Here is a 24,492-nt window from a genome sequence, read left to right as displayed (position 1 = left end):
TCCAGAAAAAGAATTCAGAATAATGACAGTGAAGATGATCCAGGACCTCGGAAAAAGAATGGAGGCAAAGATCGAGAAGATGCAAGAAATGTTTAACAAAGACCTAGAAGAATTAAAGAACAAACAAACAGAGATGAACAATACAATAACTGAAATGAAAAATATACTAGAAGGAATCAATAGCAGAATAACTGAGGCAGAATAACTTCCAGACCTGGAAGACAGAATGGTGGAATTCACTGCTGTGGAACAGAATAAAGAAAAAAGAATGAAAAGAAATGAAGACAGCTGGGACAACATTAAATGCAACAACATTCGCATTATAGGGGTCCTAGAAGGAGAAGAGAGAGGGAAAGGACCCGAGAAAATATTTGAAGAGATTATAGTAGAAAACTTCCCTAACATGGGAAAGGAAATAGCCACCCAAGTCCACGAAGCGCAGGATAAACCCAGGCAGGATAAACCCAAGGAGAAACATGTCGAAACACACAGTAATCAAATTGACAAAAATTAAAGACAAAGAAAAATTATTGAAAGCAGCAAGGGAAAAATGACAAATGACATACAAGGGAACTCCCATAAGGTTAACAGCTGATTTCTCAGCAGAAACTCTACAAGCCAGAAGGGAGTGGCAGGATATATTTAAAGTGATGAAAAGGAAGAACCTACAATCAAGATTACTCTACCCAGCAAGGATCTCATTCAGATTCGACAGAGAAATCAAAAACTTTACAGATAAGCAAAAGCTAAGAGAATTCAGCACCATCAAACCAGCTCTACAACAAATGCTAAAGGAACTTCTCTAAGTGGGAAACACAAGAGAAGAAAAGGACCTAAAAAAAAAAACCCATAACAATTAAGAAAATGGTAAGAGGAAAATACATATCGATAATTACCTTAAACGTGAATGGATTAAATGCTCCAACCAAAACAAACAGGCTTGCTGAATGGATACAAAAACAAGACCCATATATATGCTGTCTACAAGAAACCCACTTCAGACCTAGGGACACATACAAACTAAAAGTGAGGGGATGGAAAAAGATATTCCATGCAAATGGAAATCAAAAGAAAGCTGGAGGGCTTCCCTGGTGGCACAGTGGTTAGGAATCCACCTGCCAATGCAGGCGACATGGGTTTGAGCCCTGGCCCGGGAGGATCCTACGAGCTGCGGAGCAACTAAGCCCGTGCACCACTACTGAGCCTGCGCTTAGAGCCCATGAGCCACAGCTGCTGAGCCCACATGCCACAACCACTGAAGCCTGTGAGCCTGGAGCCTGTGCTCTGTAACAAGAGAAGCCACCGCAATGAGAAGCCTGGGCACCAAAACGAAGGGTGGCCCCCGCTCGCCACTAGAGAAAGCCCACATGCAGCAATGAATACCCAACACAACCAAAAATAAATAAATTAAAATAAATTAATTAATAATAATTTAAAAAGACAGCTGGAGGAGCAATACTCGTATCAGATAAAATAGACTTTAAAATAAAGAATGTTACAAGAGACAAGGAAGGACACTACGTAATGATCAAGGGATCAATCCAAGAAGATATAACAATTATAAATATATATGCACCCAACATAGGAGCACCTCAATACAAAAGGCAACTGCTAACAGCTCTAAAAGGAAATCGACAATAACACAATAATAGTGGGGGACTTTAACACCTCACTTACACCAATGGACAGATCATCAAAACAGAAAATTAATAAGGAAACAAGAGCTTTAAATGACACAACAGACCAGATAGATTTAATTGATATTTATAGGATAGTGCATCCAAAAACAGCAGATTACACTTTCTTCTCAAGTGCACACGGAACATTCTCCAGGATTGATCACATCCTGGGTCACAAATCAAGTCTCAGTAAATGTAAGAAAATTGAGATCATATCAAGCATCTTTTCTGACCACAAGGCTATGAGATTAGAAATCAATTAAGGGAAAAAAACATAAAAAACAAAAACAGACGGAGGCTAAACAATACATTACTAAATACCAAGAGATCACTGAAGAAATCAAAGAGGAAATCAAAAAATACCTAGAAACAAATGACAATGAAAATACAATGATCCAAAACCTATGGGATGCAGCAAAAGCAGTTCTAAGAGGGAAGTTTATAGCAATACAATCCTACCTCAAGAGATAGCAAACATCTCAAATAAAAAATCTAACCTTACACCTAAAAGGACTAGAGAAAGAAGAACAAACAAAACCCAGTTAGCAGAAGGAAAGAAATCATAAAGATAAGAGGAGAAATAAATGAAATAGAAACAAAGAAAACAATAGCAAAGATCAATAAAACTAAAAGCTGGTTATTTCAGAAGATAAGCAAAATTGATAGACCATTAGCCAGACTCATCAAGAAAAAGAGGGAGAGGACTCATATCAATAAAATTAGAAATAAAAAAGGAAAAGTTACAACAGACACTGCAGAAATACAAAGCAACCTAAGACAGTACTACAAGCAACTCTATGACAATAAAATGGACAACTTGGAAGAAACGGACAAATTCTTAGAAAGGTATAACCTTCCAAGACTGAACCAGGAAGAAACAGAAAATATGAACAGACAAATCACAAGTAATGAAATTGAAACTGTGATTAAAAGTCTTCCAACAAACAAAAGTCCAGGACCAGATGGCTTCACAGGTGAATTCTGTCAAACATTTAGAGAAGAGCTAACACCCATCCTTCTCAAACTCTTCCAAAAAATTGCAGAGGAAGGAACACTCCCAAACTCATTCTATGAGGCCACCATTACCCTGATACCAAAACCAGACAAAGATAGTACAAAAAAAGAAAATTACAGACCAATATCACTGTTGAAAATAGATGCAAATATCCTAAACAAAATACTAGCAAACAGAATCCAACAACAGATTAAAAGGATCATACACCATGATCAAGTGGGATTTATCCCAGGGATGCAAGGATTCTTCAATGTATGCAAATTAACCAATGTGATACACCATATTAACAAATCGAAGAAGAAAAACCATATGATCACCTCAATAGATGCAGAAAAAGCTTTTGACAAATTTCAACACCCATTTATGATAAAAACTCTCCAGAAAGTGGGCATAGAGGGAACCTACCTCAACATAAAAAAGGCCATATACGACAAACCCACAGTAAACATCATTCTCAATCGTGAAAAACTGAAAGCATTTCCTCTAAGATCAGGAAAAGGACAAGGATGTCCACTCTCGCCATTATTATTCAACATAATTTTGGAAGTCCTAGCCACGGCAATCAGAGAAGAAATAGAAATAAAAGGAATACAAATTGGAAAAGAAGAAGTAAAACTGTCACTGTTTGCAGATGACGTGATACTATACATAGAGAATCCTAAACATGCCACCAGAAAACTACTAGAGCTAATCAATGAATTTGGCAAAGCTGCAGGATACAAAATTAATGCACAGAAATCTCTTGCATTCCTATACACTACTGGTGAAAAATCTGAAAGAGAAATTAAGGAACCACTCCCATTTACCACTGCAACAAAAAGAATAAAATACCTAGGAATAAACCTACCTAGGGAGACAAAAGACCTGTACGCAGAAAACTGTAAGACACTGATGAAAGAAATCAAAGATGACAAAAACAGATGGAGAGATATACCATGTTCTTGGATTGGAAGAATCAATATTGTGAAGATGACTATACTACCCAAAGCAACCTGCAGATTCAATGCAATCCCTATCAAATTACCAGTGGCATTTTTTTACAGAACTAGAATATAAAATCTTAAAATTTGTATGGAGCCACAAAAGACCCCAAATAGCCAAAGCAGTCTTGAGGGAAAAAAACGGAGCTGGAGGAATCAGACTCCCTGACTTCAGACTATACTGCAAAGCTACAGTAATTGGGGCTTCCCTGGTGGCGCAGTGGTTAAGAATCCACCTGCCAATGCAGGGGACACAGGTTCAAGCCCTGGTCTGGGAAGATTCCACATGCCGCGGAGCAACTAAGCCCGTGTGCCCCAACTACTGAGCTTGCGCTCTAGAGCCCATGAGCCACAACTACTGAGCCCACGTGCCTGGAGCCTGTGTTCCGCAACAAGAGAAGCCACTGCAATAAGAAGCCTGCGCACTGAAACGAAGAATAGCCCCCGCTTGCCACAACTAGAGAAAGCCCACGCACAGCAATGAAGACCCAACGCAGCCAAAAATAAATAAAATTTTAAAAACGCTACAGTAATCAAGACAATATGGTACTGGCACAAGAACAGAAATATAGATCAATGGAACAGGATAGAAAGCCCAGAGATAAACCCACGCACCTATGGTCAACTAATGTATAACAAAGGAGGCAAGGATATACAATGGAGAAAAGAGAGTCTCTTCAATAAGTGGTGCTGGGAAAACTGGACAGCTACATGTAAAAGAATGAAACTAGAACACTCCCTCACACCATACGCAAAAATAAACTCAAAATGGATTAGAGACCTAAATGTAAGACTGGACACTATAAAACTCTGAGAGGAAAACATAGGAAGAACACTCTTTGACATAAATCATGGTGAGATCTTTTTTGACCCACCTCCTAGAGAAATGGAAATAAAAACAAAAATAAACAAATGGGACCTAATGAAACTTAAAAGCTTTTGCACAGCAAAGGAAACTATAAACAAGACGAAAAGACAACCCTCAGGGGGCTTCCCTGGTGGCACAGAGGTTGAGAGTCCGCCTGCCAATGCAGGGGACACGGGTTCGTGCCCCGGTCCGGGAAGATCCCACATGCTGTGGAGCGGCTAAGCCCATGAGCCATGGCCACTGAGCCTGCGCGTCCGGAGCCTGTGCTCCACAACGCAACAGGCCACAACAGTGAGAGGCCCGCCTACTGCAAAAAAACAAAAAAAAACAAAAAAAAATGACAACCCTCAGACTGGGAGAAAATATTTGCAAACAAATCAAAGGACAAAGGATTAATCTCCAAAATATATAAACAGCTCATGCAGCTCAATATTAAAAAAACAAACAACTCAATCCAAAAATGGGCAGAAGACCTAAATAGACACTTCCCCAAAGAAGAGAGAAGAAGCACATGAAAAGCTGCTCAACATCACTAATTATTAGAGAAATGCAAATAAAAACTACAATGAGGTATCACCTCGCACCGGTTAGAATGGGCATCATCAGAAAATCTACAAACAACAAATGCTGGAGAGGGTGTGGAGAAAAGGGAACCCTCTTGCACTGTTGGTGGGAATGTAAATTGATACAGCCACTATGGAAAACAGTATGGAGGTTCCTTAAAAAACTAAAAATAGAATTACCAGATTTCTAGAATTCTAGAATTCTAGAATTACCAGAATTACCAGATGGCCCAGCGATCCCATTACTGGGCATATACCCAGAGAAAACCATAATTCAAAAAAACACATGCACCCCAATGTTCACTACAGAACTATTTGCAATAGCCAGGTCATGGAAGCAACCTAAATGCCCATCGACAGACGAATGGATAAAGAAGATGTGGTACATATATACAATGGAATATTACTCAGCCATAAAAAGGAATGAAATTGGGTCATTTGTAGAGACGTGGATGGATCCAGAGACTGTCATACAGAGTGAAATAAGTCAGAAAGAAAAACAAGTATTGTATATTGACGCATATATGTGGAACCTAGAAAAATGGTACAGATGAACTGGTTTGCAGGGCAGAAATAGAGACACAGATGTAGAGAACAAACGTATGGACACCAAGGGGGGAAAGTGGCATGGGGGAGTGGTGGTGGTGGGATGAATTGGAAGATTGGGATTGACATATATACGCTAATATGTATAATGTGAATAACTAATAAGAACCTGCTGTATAAAGAAATAAAATTAAATTAAAAAAATACTTTATGGGTTAAACAAAAATGTTTGAGGGGTTGAATTTATCTCATGAATTAATTGTACCAATCTACTGAGCACAATTTTACTAGCAATTCTCTAAGGGAAACCTCTCCCATCTTTAGGCCTTTGCACATACTACAGCCTAGAATACAGTTCTCTTCACACCCTCTATTCAATCTTTAAGTTGCAACTGAAAAGTTAATTTCCCCAGAAAGCTGTCCTTGACCCCCAGAGTCTCAGTTAAGTAACTCTCTGAAGTGCTCCCCTGAGAACCCTGTACTTCTCTTGTCATTCAAACAGCACAGAAATTGTGCTTGCTTGCTCTACTCCGGGAGGCCAGGAGCAGGTCTATCTTTATTCTAAGAAAATAGCACAGGGGAGTTCACAGGTGGCTTAGTGGTTAGGATTCTGGGTTTTTACTGCCATGGCCCAGGTTCAATCCCTGGATGGGGAACTGAGATCCCACGCGGCTTGTGCACAGATGCCCAGCACTTAGTAGGTGCTCAATAAAAATCTGTTGTCATAATAAATTAACTCTCATTTGGATTATTTTTTGGTTTCCTAATTGGTTCCATTTATATCCAGCCTTACCCTGTTCGAATCCATCTTCCATAATGGTGTCACAGAAATCTTTGAAAAAGTCAATGCCCTCCTCTAAAGCATTCAGGACAAAAGAAAAGATTCTAAAGACTAACATAGTAATCAAAGAACTTTGCAAGGTTCCTTTTCCAATCTAATTCTCCCCCAACCCTCTTTCATAATATTATACTCCAGACAAACCACTCTTCTGCAACAAGACCTACAGAGCTTCCCACCACAGTGACTGTAATCAAGCCTTCCTACTATTTGAAATTCATCCTTATCCTAAATCTCTGAAGGACAAAGCCCACCTCAAAAACTGCCTCTTTTACAAAGTAAACACAAATCTCATCCTAAGAACCCATCTTTATCCCAGGCCACAAAGTTCCAAGAAATATGACCTCACAATCAAAAACCACAAAACACACAAGGAAACAAAGCACCAGAGGTAAGAGCCCATAGAAACAATTAATAGCAGAATCAGATCCTCAGGGACCTTGGATATAAGTTTAAATAAAAAAGAACAGCACTGAATTTCTATACACCAGTAAGCAATTAAAAAATAAAAAATTCAGAAGATACAATTTATGATAGCATTAAAGAAATGAAGTACTTGGAAAAAATCTAATAAAAGATGTACATCAGCTTTATAGAGAAAATTACAAAACTTTATATTGATAGCCAAAATCTCAACTGCCCATCAACAGTGGAATGGATAAATATAGTATATTCTACAATTAAATAGTACACAGCAATTAATATGAATAAGCTACAGCTACACACAAAAATGTATATTGTATAATTCCATTTATATCAAGTTCAGCAAAATTAAACTATATTATTTAGGGATGGGTAATTAGGTAATTAAATTATGATGAAGAGCAAGGAAGCATTAACAGAAAAGTCAGGATTCTAGTTACCTCTGGGGGAAGAGAAGAGGCTGTGATCAGGAAGGGACATATGTAGGTTTCTGAGGTACTGGCAATGTTCTATTTCTTGAACTAGTTTGTGTTTACATGTATGTTTACTTTATATCAATTTGTTAAACTGCATATTTGTTTTATGCACTTTTCTGTGCATGTGTTATATTTCATAATAAAGAAGCTAAAGGAAATCTTTATGTGAGACATTTAAAAAGAACTAAATAGGGACTTCCCTCGTGACACAGTGGATAAGGCTCCGCGCTCCCAGTGCAGGGGGCCTGGATTCGATCCCTGGTCGGGGAACTAGATCCCACATGCATGCCGCAACTGAGAGTTCACATGCCACAACTAAGGAGGCCACGTGCTCCAACTAAGACCCGGTGCAGGGCTTCCCCGGTGGCATAGTGGTTGAGAGTCCGCCTGCGATGCAGAGGACACAGGTTCGTGCCCCGGTCCGGGAAGATCCCACATGCCACGGAGCGGCTGGGCCTGTGAGCCACGGCCGCTGAGCCTGCTCGTCCGGAGCCTGTGCTCCGCAACGTGAGAGGCCCGCGTACCACAAAAAAAAAAAAAAAAGACCCGGTGCAAATTAATTAATTAAAGACCTAAATAAATGGAGATATACCATGTTCATGGATTCAAAGACTTAATATTCTCAAGATATCAATTTTCCCATTTTCCCTACGCTGAGGCACAGAGTCATTGAAATTTCAACAAAAATCCTAGTAGATTTATTTGTAGCATTTGATGAGTTAATTCTAAAATTTATACAAAAGTACAAAGCGCAAGGAGCAAGTCACTTTTTTTTCTTTTAAAGAACAATGAAGTGGGAGGATTTAATACTAGATACCAAGACTTCATAAAAAGCTATTATAATTAAGCCACTGTGGCAATGGCATATAGGGCAATAAACAGACCAAGTCAAGAGAACAGAGAGCCCAGAAACAGACTCAAACATAGTACCTGTCACTAAGCAGGTGCTTAATAAGTATTTGTGGAATAAATGAATATATACGGACATTTCAGATACAAAAGTGGTGGCACTTAGCGGGGAGAAAACGGACTTTTCAACCAATCAGCTGGGACAATATGGGGGGAAAAGTTTCAGTGGATTCCCTACTTAAAATCATATTAGGGAACTCCCTGGCAGTCCAGTGCTTAGGACTCCACGCTTTCACTGCAGGTGGCACTCCTGGTCGAGGAACTAAGATCCCGCATGCTGTGCAGTGCAGCCAAAAAAAAAAGAGATACATAACAAACCATATTACAAAATCAATTCCAAATACAGTACATATCTATATGTGAAAGGGAAACCTATAAAGATTTTAAAAGATTAATATAGGATAATACTTTAAGGGTTGGGAAGGATTTATTAAGACATAAAAAGCACTTATAAAAGAAACAACAAATATGACTATGTTAAAATTAAGAATCTCGGGACTTCCCTGATGGCGCAGTGATTAAGAATCTGCCTGCCAATGCAGGGGACACAGGTTCGAGCCCTGGTCCAGGAAGATCCCACATGCCACAGAGCAACTAGGCCTGTGCACCACAACTACTAAGCCCGCGCTCTAGAGCCCGTGAGCCACAACTACTGAGCTCACGTGCCACAACCACTGAAGCCCACGGGCCTAGAGCCCGAGCTCTGCAATAAGAGTAGCAACCTCAATGAGAAGCTTGCACACCATAACAAAGAGTAGCCCCCCTCTCCACAACCAGAGAAAGCCCGCGCAGCAACGAAGACCCAACACAGCCAAAAATAAATAAATGAATAAATTTTTTTAAAAAATTAACAATCTCTGTTCATTAAAGATACATTAGATTGAAAAAACAAAACCAAAGTAGAAAATACTTACAGCAATATACTGACAATGAACTATATATACCAGAATATATAAAGAACTACTACAAATTGTTAAGCAAAAGAAAGTCAAACAACCCAAGAGGAAAATGGGCAAAAGACATGAAAATACATTTCACAGCAGAGGACATACAAATGGCTAATAAACATATAAACAGATGCTCAGTTTCACTGGTCACTAGCAAAATGCAAATCGAGACCATAATTACATATTGTTTTTTTTACACCCATTTGATTAGTAAAATTTAAAGTCTGATTCTAAGTGTAGGAGAGGATGTGAATCACGGTATCTCTTATATATTGCCAGTTCATTCAACCACACTGAAAACCAACTTGGCATTTAATATGCACATATTCTACAGTCCAGCAATTCCACTCCCAGAGAAAGAGCCATAAGAAAATTTTGCCTATATGCACTAACAGACATGTACAAGAATATTCATAGTAACACTGGTCCTAACATTGAAAACCTAGATACAAATTAAGACCACAGGAGAATGGATAAATTGCAGTATACTGACATCATGAAATATTATTCAGCAGAGAAAAATTAAAGAATTATAGCTATATGCAACAAGGTGGATGGATTTTAGTAGTTATAATATTGTGAGAGATAAGCAAGTCCCCAAAGACTACATGTAGCATGATACCTTTTTTAAAGAATTCAAACACAAGTAAATAAATACTATAACTTGTTTAGGCACGTACATACATGATAAACATAAAAATATGATAAGCAAGAGAATGATAAACACGAAATTTAGAAGAGTGATTGGGTTGTAGGAATATGGAAGTTCACAGCATTATTAAAATATTTAAGTAAAATGAATGAATAAACAATAAAATAACATTTTTAAAAAGAAGACCAAGCATGAACCTTCTTTAGATGCTTATAAGCCAAGGATAATGATTAACCCAATTCTGTGTATCCAAGGTCCAATTAAAAGAGAAACAAAACAATAACCAGACAATCAAAAAGAAAAATGGGCAGAAGGCTTGAATAGGAACTTCAATAGGGAAACCTGTAAAAAGATCCTCAATCTCACCAGTAACAAGCGAAACATAAACTGGCAAAAAAATTTAAATATAACAAAATCAAGTGTTGGCAAGGACTTGGAGCAACTGTAATTCTTCTACACTGGTGGCAACTGGAAACCATTTTGGCATTATTTAATAAGGGTTACTGTGTACCAAGGTCCTGACCCAGCAATTCTACTCCTAGTACATCCCCTTCTGAAACTGTAGCATATATGCATCCAAGAAACATGCTCAAGAATGTTCACAGCAGCAGTGTTTGTAGCAGCTCAAAACTAGAAACAAACCAAATGCCCACCAATAATAATAAAATAGACAACTTGTAGTATATTCTTTCAATGAAATACAGTGAAAATAAATACAGCTACATGTATCAACATGAATGACTCTTAGGAACATGTTGAGCAAAAAAGGCAAGTCACATAATAAATACTGTATGGCTCCACTTATGTAACATTCAAACATGTAAAACATGTGCTATTTAAGAATACATATGGGTAGGGACTTCCCTGGTGGTCCAGCAGTTAGGACCCCACACTTCCAATGCAGGGGGCCCAGGTTTGATCCCTGGTCAGGGAACTAGATCCCGTATTACCAAATCCCACATGCCTCAACTAAAGACCCTGAGTAACGCAACTAAGACACAGCACAGCCAAATAAGATAAATAAATAAATATTTTAAAAAGAAAAAAAGACTACATAATGGTAAATTTATAAAGACAAGCGAGCAAATAATAAATCCCAAGTTCATGGCAGAGTTTAACTCTGGGAAGAAGACAGGATCAGGGAAGGGCATACAGGAGCTTTAGCAGTCATGGAAATACTCCTTTTCTTAAACTAGGTGGTATTAATAATAATGTGATTCTTTATACCCTACATATATTTTATAAAAATTCTTTCATATCTATTCAATATTTTATAAAAACATTAAAAAAAGAACAGAAGGCAATGAATAAGAAGACTGGGACTATACAAAATTAGCATCCAAGGCAAGGAAGAGAGCAGGATTTTTATTATGTAAATAGGAAGATGCCTGGATGAAAAGTGAAGATTTAGATTCTGGGACAGATTAATTTGACGTGTAGAGACAGAATTGGAGAAGGAAACAAAGAGGGTGAAATTGTGTGAAAACAACTTCAACGTGTCTCCTTCAGGTACAGAAACTTCTATGAGCAGTCTAGGGAACTTCTTTCAAGACTGACTCTCAAAAGCCATTAATTGGGCTTCCCTGGTGGCGCAGTGATTGAGAGTCCGCCTGCCGATGCAGGGGACATGGGTTCGTGCCCCGGTCCGGGAAGATCCCACATGCCGCGGAGCGGCTGGGCCCGTGAGCCATGGCCGCTAAGCCTGCGCGTCCGGAGCCTGTGCTCCGCAACGGGAGAGGCCACAACAGTGAGAGGCCGGCGTACCGCAAAAAAAAAAAAAAAAAGCCATTAATTTCAGGACAGACACTAAAATAAATGGCTCTTTGTGCTTTGGGAAAGGGATGCTAGAATCATAGCCCAGAGACAGGAGAAGAAAGAAGGGATGAATGCAAAGAAATACTGCTGAGGGGAAGAGGACTAACGATTCATACTCAATAAAGAGATAGAGCCAGAGAAGGAAAAAGATCACATGAAAGAGAACGAGGTCTAGAGATTTCAGAAAGAGATTATACTAGGGTTTTGCCTTAGAAGTTTACAATAAGCATACCACACAGATGAAGTAATCTCCAATAATCTCTATTATCTCCTATGATAGCTACTGTTGGTTGCTTCCCAAAGAGCCATTCTTTCCCTTCTTTCTTGTTAAGAGATCTCAATTTGGTTGTGTGTACCCAGCCCCCAAGAATCAAATTGCTGGTGAATGGTCTAAGGACAGCAAATGACCCAAGGAGATTTAAGGGGAAATCTGTTAGGAAGCTTCTAGGACGAGTTTTCCTCTTTAATAAAAAATAAGAGTGTGGGGTGAGGACAGTGGAGAGTGATCCAAATTAGGGTTGCTGTAAACATTAAGGAAATAACAAGTAGCTCTGGCTTGGTACCTAGCAATCACCAATAAATGTTAGTTAATTTTTCTTCTCACTTAAAGATAGGATCAATTTTTTTTTTTTTTTAATATTTTCTTGGGGGACTTCCCTAGTGGTGCAGTGGTTAAGAACCTGCCTGCCAATGCAGGGGACATGGGCTCAAGCCCTGGTCCAGGAAGATACCACATGCCATGGAGCAACTAAGCCCATGTGCCAAAACTACTGAGTCTACACTCTAGAGCCTGTGAGCCACAACTACTGAGCCCGTGCACCACAACTACTGACGGCCACATACCCTAGAGCCCACGCGCCACGACTACTGAAGCCCACATGCCCTAGGGCCTGCATGCTGCAACTACTGAAGCCCGCGTGCCTAGAGCCCGTGCTCCACAATAAGAGAAGCCACTGCAATGAGAAGCCTGTACACCACAACGAAGAGTTGCCTCCGCTCGCTATAACTAGAGAAAGCTCATGCACAGCAACGAAGACCCAACACAGCCATAAATAAATTTCAAATATATATATATATACATTTTTTTTTTTTTCTTGGCTGCGCCATGCGACACGTGGGATCTTAGTTCCCCGACCAGGGATAGAACCCTTGCCTCTTGCATTGGACGCCTGGAGTCTTAACCAGTGGACCGCCAGGGACGTCCCAGGATCCATTTCTTTTTTTTTAATTTATTAATTTATTAATTATTTTTGGCTGCCTTCGGTCTTTGTTTCTTCGCCCCTTGGAGGGAGGGGGTGCTGGGGAGGCTACTTTACATTGCGGTTGCGCGGGCTTCTCATTGCAGTGGCTTCTCTTGTTGTGGAGCACAGGCTATAGGCGCATGAGCTTCAGTAGTTGTGGCTCGTGGGCTCTAGAGCGCAGGCTCAGTAGTTCTGGCACATGGGATCTTCCCAGACCGGGGCTTGAACCCGTGTCCCCTGCACTGGCAGGTGGATTCTTAACCACTGCGCCACCAGGGAAGCCCAGGATCCATTTCTTAATATCTCAATATCACTCACGGAGGTTGATATAGTCCCTGGGGTATGACAAGTACCCAACAAAAATCTGTTAAATGAAAAAAAGAGTGCTTAAGGTAACACTTGAAAATGAGTAAGATATAACTGGACAGAGTAAATAATCCTCCCAATCAGGATGGGGTGGAAAGAGGCAGAATCTGATCTGGCTGACTTGGAGAGGCTCTGAGGAGGGGAGTGGCAGGAAAGGAGGCAAGCTGAGGCCAGGTCAGCATGGTGTAGGTGTGCAACAGGAAGCGCCATAAGGCCTTGATGCTTACTATTCCACATTCAGGTAACGTCTCTTTATCTAAATGCTAGTCTGCTCCCTAGAGTTCCTGGAAACCTCTGCTACCTTTTATGTATTTCATTCCCAGATGCCCTTCACACCTGAAAATGCTCTCTAGTCCCAAGATCCGTCTGCTCCTCTATCTACCTTCCCTCCTTGCTTCCCCAACTGCCTCCTCCAGTGGCTCTAGAGACATGACACAGCCATCTGGGGCAGAGACTTATCTCCTTTCAGTCTCTGGAATGGTGAGGAAGGATACTGCTGTTGCTAGGTTACTTAAGCTGTCAGCACAGACTTTTAACAAGACTCTTATGCTCTAACCGTAAGACAACATAGGGGGCTTCCCTAGTGGCGCAGTAGTTAAGAATCCGCCTGCCAATGCAGGGGACACGGATTCGAGCCCTGGTCCGGGAAGATCCCACATGCCGCAGAGCAACTATGCCTGTGCGCCACAACTACTGAGCCCGTGCGCCACAACTACTGAAGCCCATGTGCCCCAACTACTGAAGCCCACGTGCCTAGAGCCTGTGCTCTGCAACAACAGAAGCCACTGCAACAAGATGCCCACGCACTGCAACGAAGAGTAGCCCCTGCTCACCGCAACTAGAGAAAGCCCTCGCGCAGCAATGAAGACCCAATGCAGCCAAAAATAAATTAATTAATTTTTAAAAAAAAAAAAAAAGACAACATAGGCCTCCAGCCCCTCTTTATTTTCTCATTTGGACCCTTGTGACAGCCTCCTAACTGGCCTCCCTGCTTCTAAAATGCATGCCTGTTCCTATCTCTCATTTAAAATACTTCACTTGTGGAACCTCCTTGGTGGTGCAGTGGTTAAGAATCCACCTGCCAATGCAGGAGACACAGGTTCAAGCCCTGGTCCGGGAAGGTCCCACATGCCGCAGAGCAACCAAGCTCGTGCACCACAACTACTGAGCCTACAATCTGGAGTCCGCGAGCCACAACTACTGAGCCCGTGTGCCACAACTACTGAAGCCTGTGCGCCTAGAGCCTGTGCTCCCCAACAACAGAAGCCACTGCAATGAGAAGCCTGCGCCCCACGACGAAGAGTAGCCCCTGCTCACCGCAACTAGAGAAAGCCCGTGCTTAGCAACAACGACCCAACACAGCCAAAAATAAATAAATTAAATAAATAATAATAAATAAATAAAATACTTCACTTGCTCTTCACAGCTTCCAGAAGAGGTTCAGATTGGAAACCTCTGGACCAAATTTGGTCCACAGATATGCTCATGTGCTTTTGTTTGCACACATTTAAAACAAACAAACAAACTTGGGCCAATATTTTAAACCTGGGAGATTTTACATAATAATCTAGAGTTCTGGCTTCTCTTTAAAAACTGATAGATGGAGCAAAAGTCATCAGATGGAGCTGAATCAAGATGTTAGACAGTCCATACTCTCTAGTAACTAGAGACTTGGCATCTAGTTCAACACAGTTCCAATCACTCTTTTTTTTTTTTTCTCCAGCCATTGGATTTTTTGACCCTGGTGCCACAGAGTTGCTTAGTACATCCAATCCTTGCTGACCTCTCCAGCTCTAGCTCCCCTCTCTCACACCTGTGAACTTTATACTACAATACCTGCACACTGAACTACTTATATTTTCCCCAAACACACCATATTGTTCTTACCCCTCTGCCTTTTTGTGTATGTTCTTTCCTCAGCCTAGAATGCCAGTCCCCTCCTGAACTCCAGGCTAAATTCTATTCAATCTTTAAAACACTGCTCAGATATCACCTCTAGAAAACATTCCAAGGCTCCCTTCCACCTTCACACCTTATTATCTCTGCATCTTATACATTTTTTTCATTGTTGCACTTACACACTGTACAATTTATTTGTGTACATGTTAGTCACCAGCACTAGAGTGAGCTCCTTAAAAACAGAGAATCTCTATCATTTACAGTGTCTGCCATGTAACAGTCACTCAACACATTTGATAAATGAGTAGTTGAAAAAATGAGATAATGAGTGACATATGGGGAACCAGAGCTGACGAGGTTAGGGAGGGGTGACGCTCCCAGTAACTCACATAGATTTCCATCTTTCGGTAAAGACCATAGTTAAGGAGCAAATTGTGAGTCATGCGGATTCGGTGAGGCTTCATTGGGTGGCCTTGTCCATAATAGTAATTTCCAACATCCCCTGAAGAAGAAAGAGTGACAGTTTCAGTGACACAGTTAGACATACACTTCCAGGAGAACCCATGAATATTTACAACAAATTTCTAGGCAAACTCTCTTTCTGGTTCATCCTAGACTCCAAGATTCTCTCCCACCTCAAGGAAGGGTAACTCCAAAAGAAAAAACAAACAAAAAGCAGGGGACCTTGCTTTTAAGGATGTCTGAGCATTTAAGGATGTCTGTCTAGCCCAGTTTTTTCCCCTGGAGCCTACAGGCACTAGGATAGTGTGAGGAGGTCATTCCAAATCTACTGGGGAACAGCAGCGAGTGAGGTGACTCACCTCATTGTATCTCCAAGGAATTCATTCCCACAACAGAAAAATAACCATCACTACTTAGAATTACTGTAAGTCACAGTTCACCTCTTGCACATCATGACACTTTATGGTGTCAACGTACATTCGCATTCATTTTCCTACTGGATTCTCACAAAAACCCTGTAAAATAGTTACGACAGGGAGTATTATTCCCAGTTTATATATAAGAAGACTAAACTCACCATCTCTTGATTCATCTATAGCAATAACCTTCTAGTTGGTCCCTCTGCCTTCAATTCAAACTATCTGCCACACTGTTACCAGTTATTTTCCTAATATACAGCTTTGATAACATCACTCGCCTACTCAAAAATCCTTAATGGTTCCCCATCCCCTACAGGATAAAGAATAAAGAACAACTTCAGTAGCCTGGCATTAAAGGAGTTTCTTAATCCACTTTTCCAACTTCCTACCACCACCACCTTGCCCCAGCACACACACACACACACACACACACTCTCTCTCTCTCTCTCTCTCTCTCTCTCTCTCCCTCCCTCCCTCCCTCCCCCCACCTCTTGTTTTTTGCGGTATGCGGGCCTCTCACTGTTGTGGCCTCTCCCCTTGCGACTCCCAAAGCGCAGGCTCAGCGGCCATGGCTCACAGGCCCAGCCGCTCCGTGGCATGTGGGATCTTCCCGGACCGGGGCATGAACCCGTGTCCCCTGCATCGGCAGGGGGACTCTCAACCGCTGTGCCACCAGGGAAGCCCTAGCTGCCTGTTTTTTGTAAATAAGATGTTATGGCACACAACGATGCCCATTAGTTTATATATTACCTATGACTACTTTCATATTATAAAGGCAGAGTTGAGTAGTTAAATAGTTACTACAGAGACCCACCCATATGGTACACAAAGCCTAAAATATTTACTATCTGGCCCTTTACAGGAAGTTTGCCAATCTCTGCTATAAATGCACTAGATTATTACCAGCTTCCTGAACATGGCATTCATCTTCACACCAAAGTATCCTTTGTTCAGACTGTCCCTTTGACCTGGAATGTCATTCCTTCTCTGATGATCCTCATACTACAAAGCCCAGCTCAAGCTCCAACCATAGTCTTGATCAGAATAAATGGTCTTTTCCTCTGCATGCAATTTATATATGGCATGTAATTTTGTTTTGTATCTAAACTATTTACATATCTATTTTATGTCTACAAGACTAGCTCCTTGAAGGCAAGGACAAATATGCCCTGTACATCATAGAGGCTCAATAAAGATTCAAGGAACTGAGGTGAGACTCAGAGAAGTTATGTGCCTGCTCAAGATCACACAGCTAATGAATGATCTGGGAGTCAACCCTTCTAACTCCAAATCCGGAATGCTAAAAACTACATTGGGTTTCCCAGGTACCTACTTCAGTTCGCACTTAATAGGGCTCTGTGAGTCTACTTGGTAGAAAGTTCCTGGAACAATATTTCAAAATCACGTGAATTGCACACCCAAAGTTCTCTCCTTGGAAGTCCATCAGGATGAGGCAGATCTTTCAGCACCAGTGAAAAAAAGGACCCAACCTCTTAATCACTGATTTGGTAGTGCCAGAAACAGGCTTCATTCCAGGGAGCAATGCACTGTGGGGAATGCCACCAACAGCATCCAAGCCACTCCAATTCTCTTTGGCACAGACATGGCCTGGGATAATGGGAAACTTCTAAACAGTTGGATATTTAGGATCTCATCCTCTTCTCTCTCTTTTTAAATAAACTTTATTTTTTAGAACAATTTTAGATTTACAGAAAAATTGCAAAGAAGTACAGAATTCTTAGATACTACAATACTATTTCCCCACTACTAACATTTTACATTAGTAAAATAAAAAGTATTTGTTACAATTAATGAAGCAATATTGATACATTATCATTAACTAAAAGTCCATACCTTATTTATATTTCCTTAGTTTTCACCTAATGTCCTTCCATCCTCTTCTCTTAATCTTAGTGAGGCCTGTGCTCTCAACCAGAGCCACAAGCCAGAGCACAGCATGTAGTGGCATTCAAGAGGGACCATTGTCCCATACAGACAGACTTTGAGACGCAGTAGCAGGGAAGGCAGGCAGAAGAGTTTGTTCCCAGGGCTCCTCAGACAATCTTATCAGCCATGGGGGGCGGTGGGGCGGGGGCGGGGGGGGGGTGGGGCGGGGGCGGGGGGGGGGGTGGGTAGAACAGGTTCTCAAGGCACTGGCAGAGACATCCAGATGCAGACCCCAATTTGTGGGCAGTCAGGAGTCACAAGGTCATTACTATGTGATATAACTGGCTTCCTGCTTACCCATATCTCTGGCCTATCAACCCAGAATCCAGCCAAGGTTTAGACCTGGGGAACTAAGATAACTTATGTAGAAAGCTAAGGGAGTACCTGAGGGTGGGGCCCAAAGATACCATTTTCCTTAACAGTTTTTAATCAGGTTGCTGAGAGACTTTAAAAAGAAATAATGCTTTTTGGGCTTCCCTGGTGGCGCAGTGGTTAAGAGTCCGTCTGCAAATGCAGCGTACATGGGTTCGTGCCCCCGTCCGGGAAGATCCCACATGCCATGGAGCGAGACTAGTGTCCCTACCTGTGCTCTGGTTTCCATCTCACCTGGTCTCTTCTCAGGGATCTCCATCATTACTAGCCCCTCTCTCCAATATCTGGCTATTTTCCTTAAGAATTTGCATAGACTCAACTCTCAGCCACTACATCTCCCCTTTATCAACAACCCTCTCTCTCTGTCCCAACAAGCTTCCTTTAAAAGATCGGCCTAGGGACTTCTCTGGCAGTCCAATGGTTAGGACTCTGTGCTTCCACTGCAGGGGGCATGGGTTCGATCCCTGGTCAGGGAACTAAGATCCCGCATGCTGCACAGCGCTGCCAAAAATAATATATAAAAATTTTAAAAGTTCAACCTAATGTCTCCTCTTAACCCATCCATTCATTCTTCAATCTACTGCAATTCAGCTTCAGTTCCAAACCCTGCACAGGGAACAGCTGTTGCCAACACTTGGCCACTCCCTCCCTCTTTTGGCTACTGTAACCCAACACTTTTTGGTTCACTTACATCTCTGGTCATTCCCTTTGTATCTTTATTCATTTAATCAACAAGTATTTCTTGAGAAAATATGTGCTTACTATGAGCTAGGCACTGTTTTGGGGACTGAGCATACAAAGGTAGACAAAACATGATCGCTTTCCCTAAGGACCTTACTGTCTTTAAGAAGTATGAACAAGTAAATGGGCAATTCCAATACACAGTGACAAATGCTATGGCAAGAGAGTGCAGAGCATGAAGAACACTAGACTTTTTCTCAGTCCACTTCCTTAGAATTCCGCCCTGGACCCTCTTCTCTTTTCACCCTATACAACTTCTTACATGGGATGTGAGGGTGACTGCATCCTCTCCTATAAATAAAATTATCACCTGTATGTATGTATTCTGACAATCACCAAAAATCTCTATCTTCTTGTCTTCTAAACTGCAGACCTGAATGGCCAACTGCCTACTGGACACCTCTACTTGGATATCCCCCAGACATCTCAACAAGTATTTCTTCAAAAAACAAAACCCGGGGCTTTCCTGGTGGCGCAGTGGTTGGGAGTCCGCCTGCCGATGCAGGGGACACGGGTTCAGGCCCCGGTCCGGGAAGATCCCACACGCCGCGGAGCGGCTGGGCCCGTGAGCCATGGCCGCTGAGCCTGCGCGTCCGGAGCCTGTGCTCCACAACGGGAGAGGCCACAACAGTGAGAGGCCCGCGTACCGAAAAAAACAAACAAAAAAACGGAACTTCCCTGGTGGCGCAGCGGTTAAGAATCTGCCTGCCAATGCAGGGGACACAGGCTCGAGCCCTGGTCCGGAAAGATCCCACATGCCGCGGAGCAACCAAGCCTATGAGCCACAACTCCTGAGCCTGTGTTCTAGAGCCCGCGAGCCACAACAACTGAGCCCGCGCCCAGAGCCCGAGCCCCGCAGCAGGAGAAGCCACCGCAGTGAGAAGCCCGTGCACCGAACGAAGAGTAGCCCCCGCTCACCGCAACTCAAGAAAGCTGGCACACAGCAACAAAGACCCAAAGCAGCCAAATAAGTAAATAAATAAATAAAACAAAACCCAAAGTTATTAACTGACCCTGCCTTCTACAAACACTCAGCATCAAACTGCCCAAACCAGAAACGGGATCCTTGTCTTCTTCCTTACTTCTCCATTCATGTGTTTAATTTCTGTCCCAGAGTGATAGTCCCAAGGTATAAATCTGATGATGTCACTAACCTGCATACAACTTCAATGATTCACAAGTGCCCTCAGAATAAAGGCCAACTTCCTTAGGGTGGTATGCCCAGCCCTTCATGATCTGGTCCCCATTTACTTCTCCAGCCTTATCACTTGCAACCTTTCTCTCACCCCTGCTCTCTACCTTCTAACACTGTGCCCTCAAATCTATGCCTCCACCGTTCTGCACATAGACCTGCCGTTTTTCAAACGTGCTGTCCTCTCTCTTACCTCTCAACTTGCTGTTATCTTTGCCCTTCCTGGGCCTGGCTAATAACTCCTGTTCTTCAGGTCCTAACTGAGACGGCACCTCCTTGCCTGACTCCTCAGGCTGGGCGGGTGCTTCTTCTCTGTGCTCCCAGAACACTCTGAGCTGTCCTTCCTCCCAGCCTGATAGTGGAGAGCAATTCTTTGTCATTGTCTACCTGCTCCTCCGGACTGCGAGGAAGGTGGCAAGTGCTTTGGTCTTCCCATGGCCCCAGCCCCTAAATGCTACCTAGAACAGAGGAAGCTGCTGCTCCACAGATCTCTGTTCAACGATAAAGTTTGTTCTAACAAGTTGCATCCTTCTCCTTCCAACCTCAGGGGTTCCATTTCCCAGCAGCAACTGCAGGGCCTGCTGGGAGATGGGGAGGGATGCTGGTGACCTCTAGGTGGTGAGCTCTGATGGCCTCTCACCAGAAGAGATGAGGAAGGAAAGGGGCAGTGAGAGACCTTCGGATTCTCAGCAGTAACATGTAACCCTGCAACCTTCTCCACCAGATTCTGCCTCCCCCCTCGGACTCTGCCTCCCCTCTAGGAGGCCGCCGCAAACTCCACATCAGACTTCAGAACTCCCCTCCAAAGTGACCTCAGGCTTCTCCAGGCGACCCTCTCAGCCTCGGACTCCTCCCTCAGCATCCCCTCTCAGCCTCGACCTCCTTCCCCTCAGCCTCCTCCCTCAGGCTCCACCTCCTTTCCTCTTAGCCTCCTCCCACAGCCCCGACCTCCTTTTTTTTCAGCCTCCGCCCTCAGCCTCGACCTCCTTCTCTCAGCCTCCTTCTCTCAGCCTCCTCCCTCAGTCTTTCCCCAACGCCTCAGCCTCCCCCCTCAGATCTCCTCGACTCCCTCTCCCAGATGCCGCCTAGCCCGGCCCCGCCCCCGACCCCGACCCCGGCGCGAGGACTGTGCTCACCGTCGTAGTAGTAACAGACTTTCCTCCTGGTGCCCTGAGTCTGCGCCATCTTGCTTGCCTCCCGTCCCTCCCGTCAGTCTGTCCGTCCACCCTCCCGCCCGCCTGCAGCTCCGCTCAGCGTCAGACCCAGCAGAGAGAGGGCGGGCCTCCAGCGCGTTCCGCCCGTCCCCGCCGGGGCTCACCTATAGCCGCGCAGCCCGGGCACTGCTCCAGCCAATCAGAGGCGCCGGGACGGCCCGGAACTCGGGGGGGACAAGGGCAGCCCGGCGAGGCCTCGGAGGGCCCCCTGGGCCTGTACCAAGGTCCGCGACAGGGGGTGGGGCTGCCCCAGGACCGTACCATTCGTCCCGGGGGAAGAAAGCCGGACTGCAAACTTCGCTGTCCCATTAGGCTTTGGGAGAGTGCTTGGAGATCAGAGACCAAGTTTGTCATTTGACAGAGGCCTACGGTGGAAAGTGACTTGCGCAAGGTCACTCAGCTGAGTTTGGAGCAGGAGAAATAAATTGACAAAGGACAGGAAACTGCTGTAGGCCAAACGCTGTGCAATAGCTTTACCGACACTACCTCAGTCATCTCCATTATTCTTCACGACGGCTCTGGAGGGGGCCTTTTTATCACCATTTAACAGACAAAGATAATGAAGTTCGGAACTTTGTGGCTTCCCCAGAGTCACACAGTAATTACGTTCAATTTTCAATCGTAATTTTTTGAATGCCTACTATGCATCAGAGGCACATTTAAAAAGTGGCAGAACCCAGCCTTTCTTACTCCAAAGCCTACGTCCCTGATGCAGTCACCTGTGAGAACTGAGTGCATTTAGATGGGAGGAAACTGATTGTCCCCTTATACTGGGAGCAGAGTTTCTCAGGACACTGAAGCTACTGATATTTTGGATAATTCTTTGTTGTAGGGGACCGTCCTGTGCACTGTAGGATTTTTAACAGCATCCTTGGCCTCTCCTTATTAAATGCCAGTAGTACCCTGACCCACCCCCAGCTGTGACAACAGAAATTGTCCTCAGACGTGGCAAAATGTCTCCAGGGCAAGGGGGAGGGGATTGGAGGGAGTGTAAAAGTGCCCCCCACTCTACCCTTGAGAGCCACTGCACTAGATCAGTCATCAACTAATCATTATTGAAAGCTACAGACTGAAAAGCACTGTGATGCGCTATTAAAATAACAACACAGGGCTTCCCTGGTAGCGCAGTGGTTGAGAGTCCGCCTGCCGATGCAGGGGACACGGGTTCGCGCCCCGGTCCAGGAAGATCCCACATGCCGCGGAGCGCCTGGGCCCGTGAGCCATGGCCGCTGAGCCTGTGCGTCTGGAGCCTGTGCTCCACAACAGGAGAGGCCACAACAGTGAGAGGCCCCGCGTACTGCAAAAAAAAAAACAAAAAACCAACTACAACGATATTAATATTTAGTGAGTGCTTACTATGTGTGAAGTAAGTTACTCATGATCCTAGAGATCTATAGGATCTATAGATATATGTTTTATGCCTCTTTACAGCTTAAAGACTGCTTGGGCTCTTGTGTTCCTCACCTGGGAACTGCATTTGGGCCACTAATTACAAACGTAACAGATCTAAGACTGGGCACTTCTATTATAGAAGCAGCAAAAGACCAGGGAATAAACCCTATTCCCAGTTCTGTGTTGCTGCTTCCTAGCCAGGAACCTTTCTGTGCCCCCATTTCCCTCTTAGTAAAATGGAGAGTGTAAGAAAACAAAGTTCACCAACTCTGTGGCTGCAGCAGTGTCCAAAGGAGGAGGAGGGTGGGGATCAGATGAGGTCATGGGTGTGGCAGCATTTTACAAAATGCAGAACAGGAATCACAAACTCAGATGCCTGCAGAGGTCACGCAGGTGATGTAAATGAGTGGATTTATATTTATATTGGTTTGATTCAGGTACTTTGCTTGTTTTTAATATTGGATTCTTTTTCACTTTCTAAAGAAATATGTCCTTCTCCCCATCTTTTTCAAACACACTGCCATCTTCAGGGATCTTTAATTTTCCCACTTTTTAATGGAAATATGGGTGCAAAAATTTTTTCATTTTCCTCTTTTTATAAAAGCAACAGCACGAACATGATGATAAATAACCACTAACACTCAGGTTCATTGTCTGGGAGCAATAGGGTGTGAAGGGGACTCTGGCAATGGGAGAGCTCATACCCCACCTGAAGGCATTAGCCACTTATTCAGCTCCATGAGGACAGGTAAGCCCAAAAGAGCCAAATCTTCCTATTTTTTTCAAGAGGAGGCAGAAATCTGGAGTTTTATGCAAAACTACCTCAGTTTTATAAACTGACTGCTAACTCAGTCTACTTTCAAGACAGCAGTAAGAGCCATCCTTTTAAAATGTAAGTCAGCTCAAGTCATGGGTCTGCACCCTGCAAAGGCTCCTCAAAATGGCTCCTGCAAAGGCCACAAGGCCCCAGGCTCCATAGGATCTATCCCCCTCCCTCAGGGTACCTTTACCTCTCAGATCTTGCCAGGCAAGCTTCTGCCTCAGGCTGTTCCCTCTGCCTGACTGCTCATCCTACATACAACGTGGCTCATTCCCTGACCTTCAAATCTTTGCTCAAAATTCACCTTCTCAGGCTTCCCTGGTGGCGCAGTGGTTGAGAGTCTGCCTGTCAATACAGGGGACGCGGGTTCGTGACCCGGTCCGGGAAAATCCCACATGCTCTAGAGCGGCCGGGCCGGTGAGCCATGGCCGCTGAGCCTGCGCGTCCGGAGCCTGTGCTCCGCAACGGGAGAGGCCACAACAGTGAGAGGTCTGTGTACCCGCAAAAAAAAAAAAAATTCACCTTCTCAATGAGACCTTCCCAGACCACCCTCTTTAAAACTACAAACCTCCCTCAAACATGACATTCCTAATTCCCCTTACCTTGTTTTTTTCCCCTTAGCACTATCACCTTGTAGCATACCATACCATTTACTTCTTTGTGATGCTTATTGTCTATCTTCCTTTACACAGAGTAAGCTCCAGAGATTTTATCTA

General features: G+C 43.4%; 1 protein-coding gene across 1 annotated transcript in view; it reads right to left on the bottom strand.

Moving 5' to 3' along the window:
- Nucleotides 1-21,570, bottom strand: part of HDAC1 (histone deacetylase 1) — a 43,059-nt gene extending 21,489 nt beyond the window's left edge. The window contains exons 1-2 of the mRNA XM_065889202.1: nt 21,487-21,570; nt 15,607-15,719 (exon numbers count right to left, since the gene is read on the bottom strand). Coding sequence (XP_065745274.1) covers nt 15,607-15,719; nt 21,487-21,535 — 162 coding nt within the window. The 5' untranslated portion in view covers nt 21,536-21,570. The remainder of the gene's footprint in view (nt 1-15,606; nt 15,720-21,486) is intronic.
- Nucleotides 21,571-24,492: the final 2,922 nt, after the last annotated feature.

This window comes from Phocoena phocoena, chromosome 1, assembly GCF_963924675.1.
Source record: "Phocoena phocoena chromosome 1, mPhoPho1.1, whole genome shotgun sequence".
Lineage (NCBI taxonomy): Eukaryota > Metazoa > Chordata > Mammalia > Artiodactyla > Phocoenidae > Phocoena > Phocoena phocoena.
This window is presented reverse-complemented; position numbering and strand designations above follow the sequence as displayed.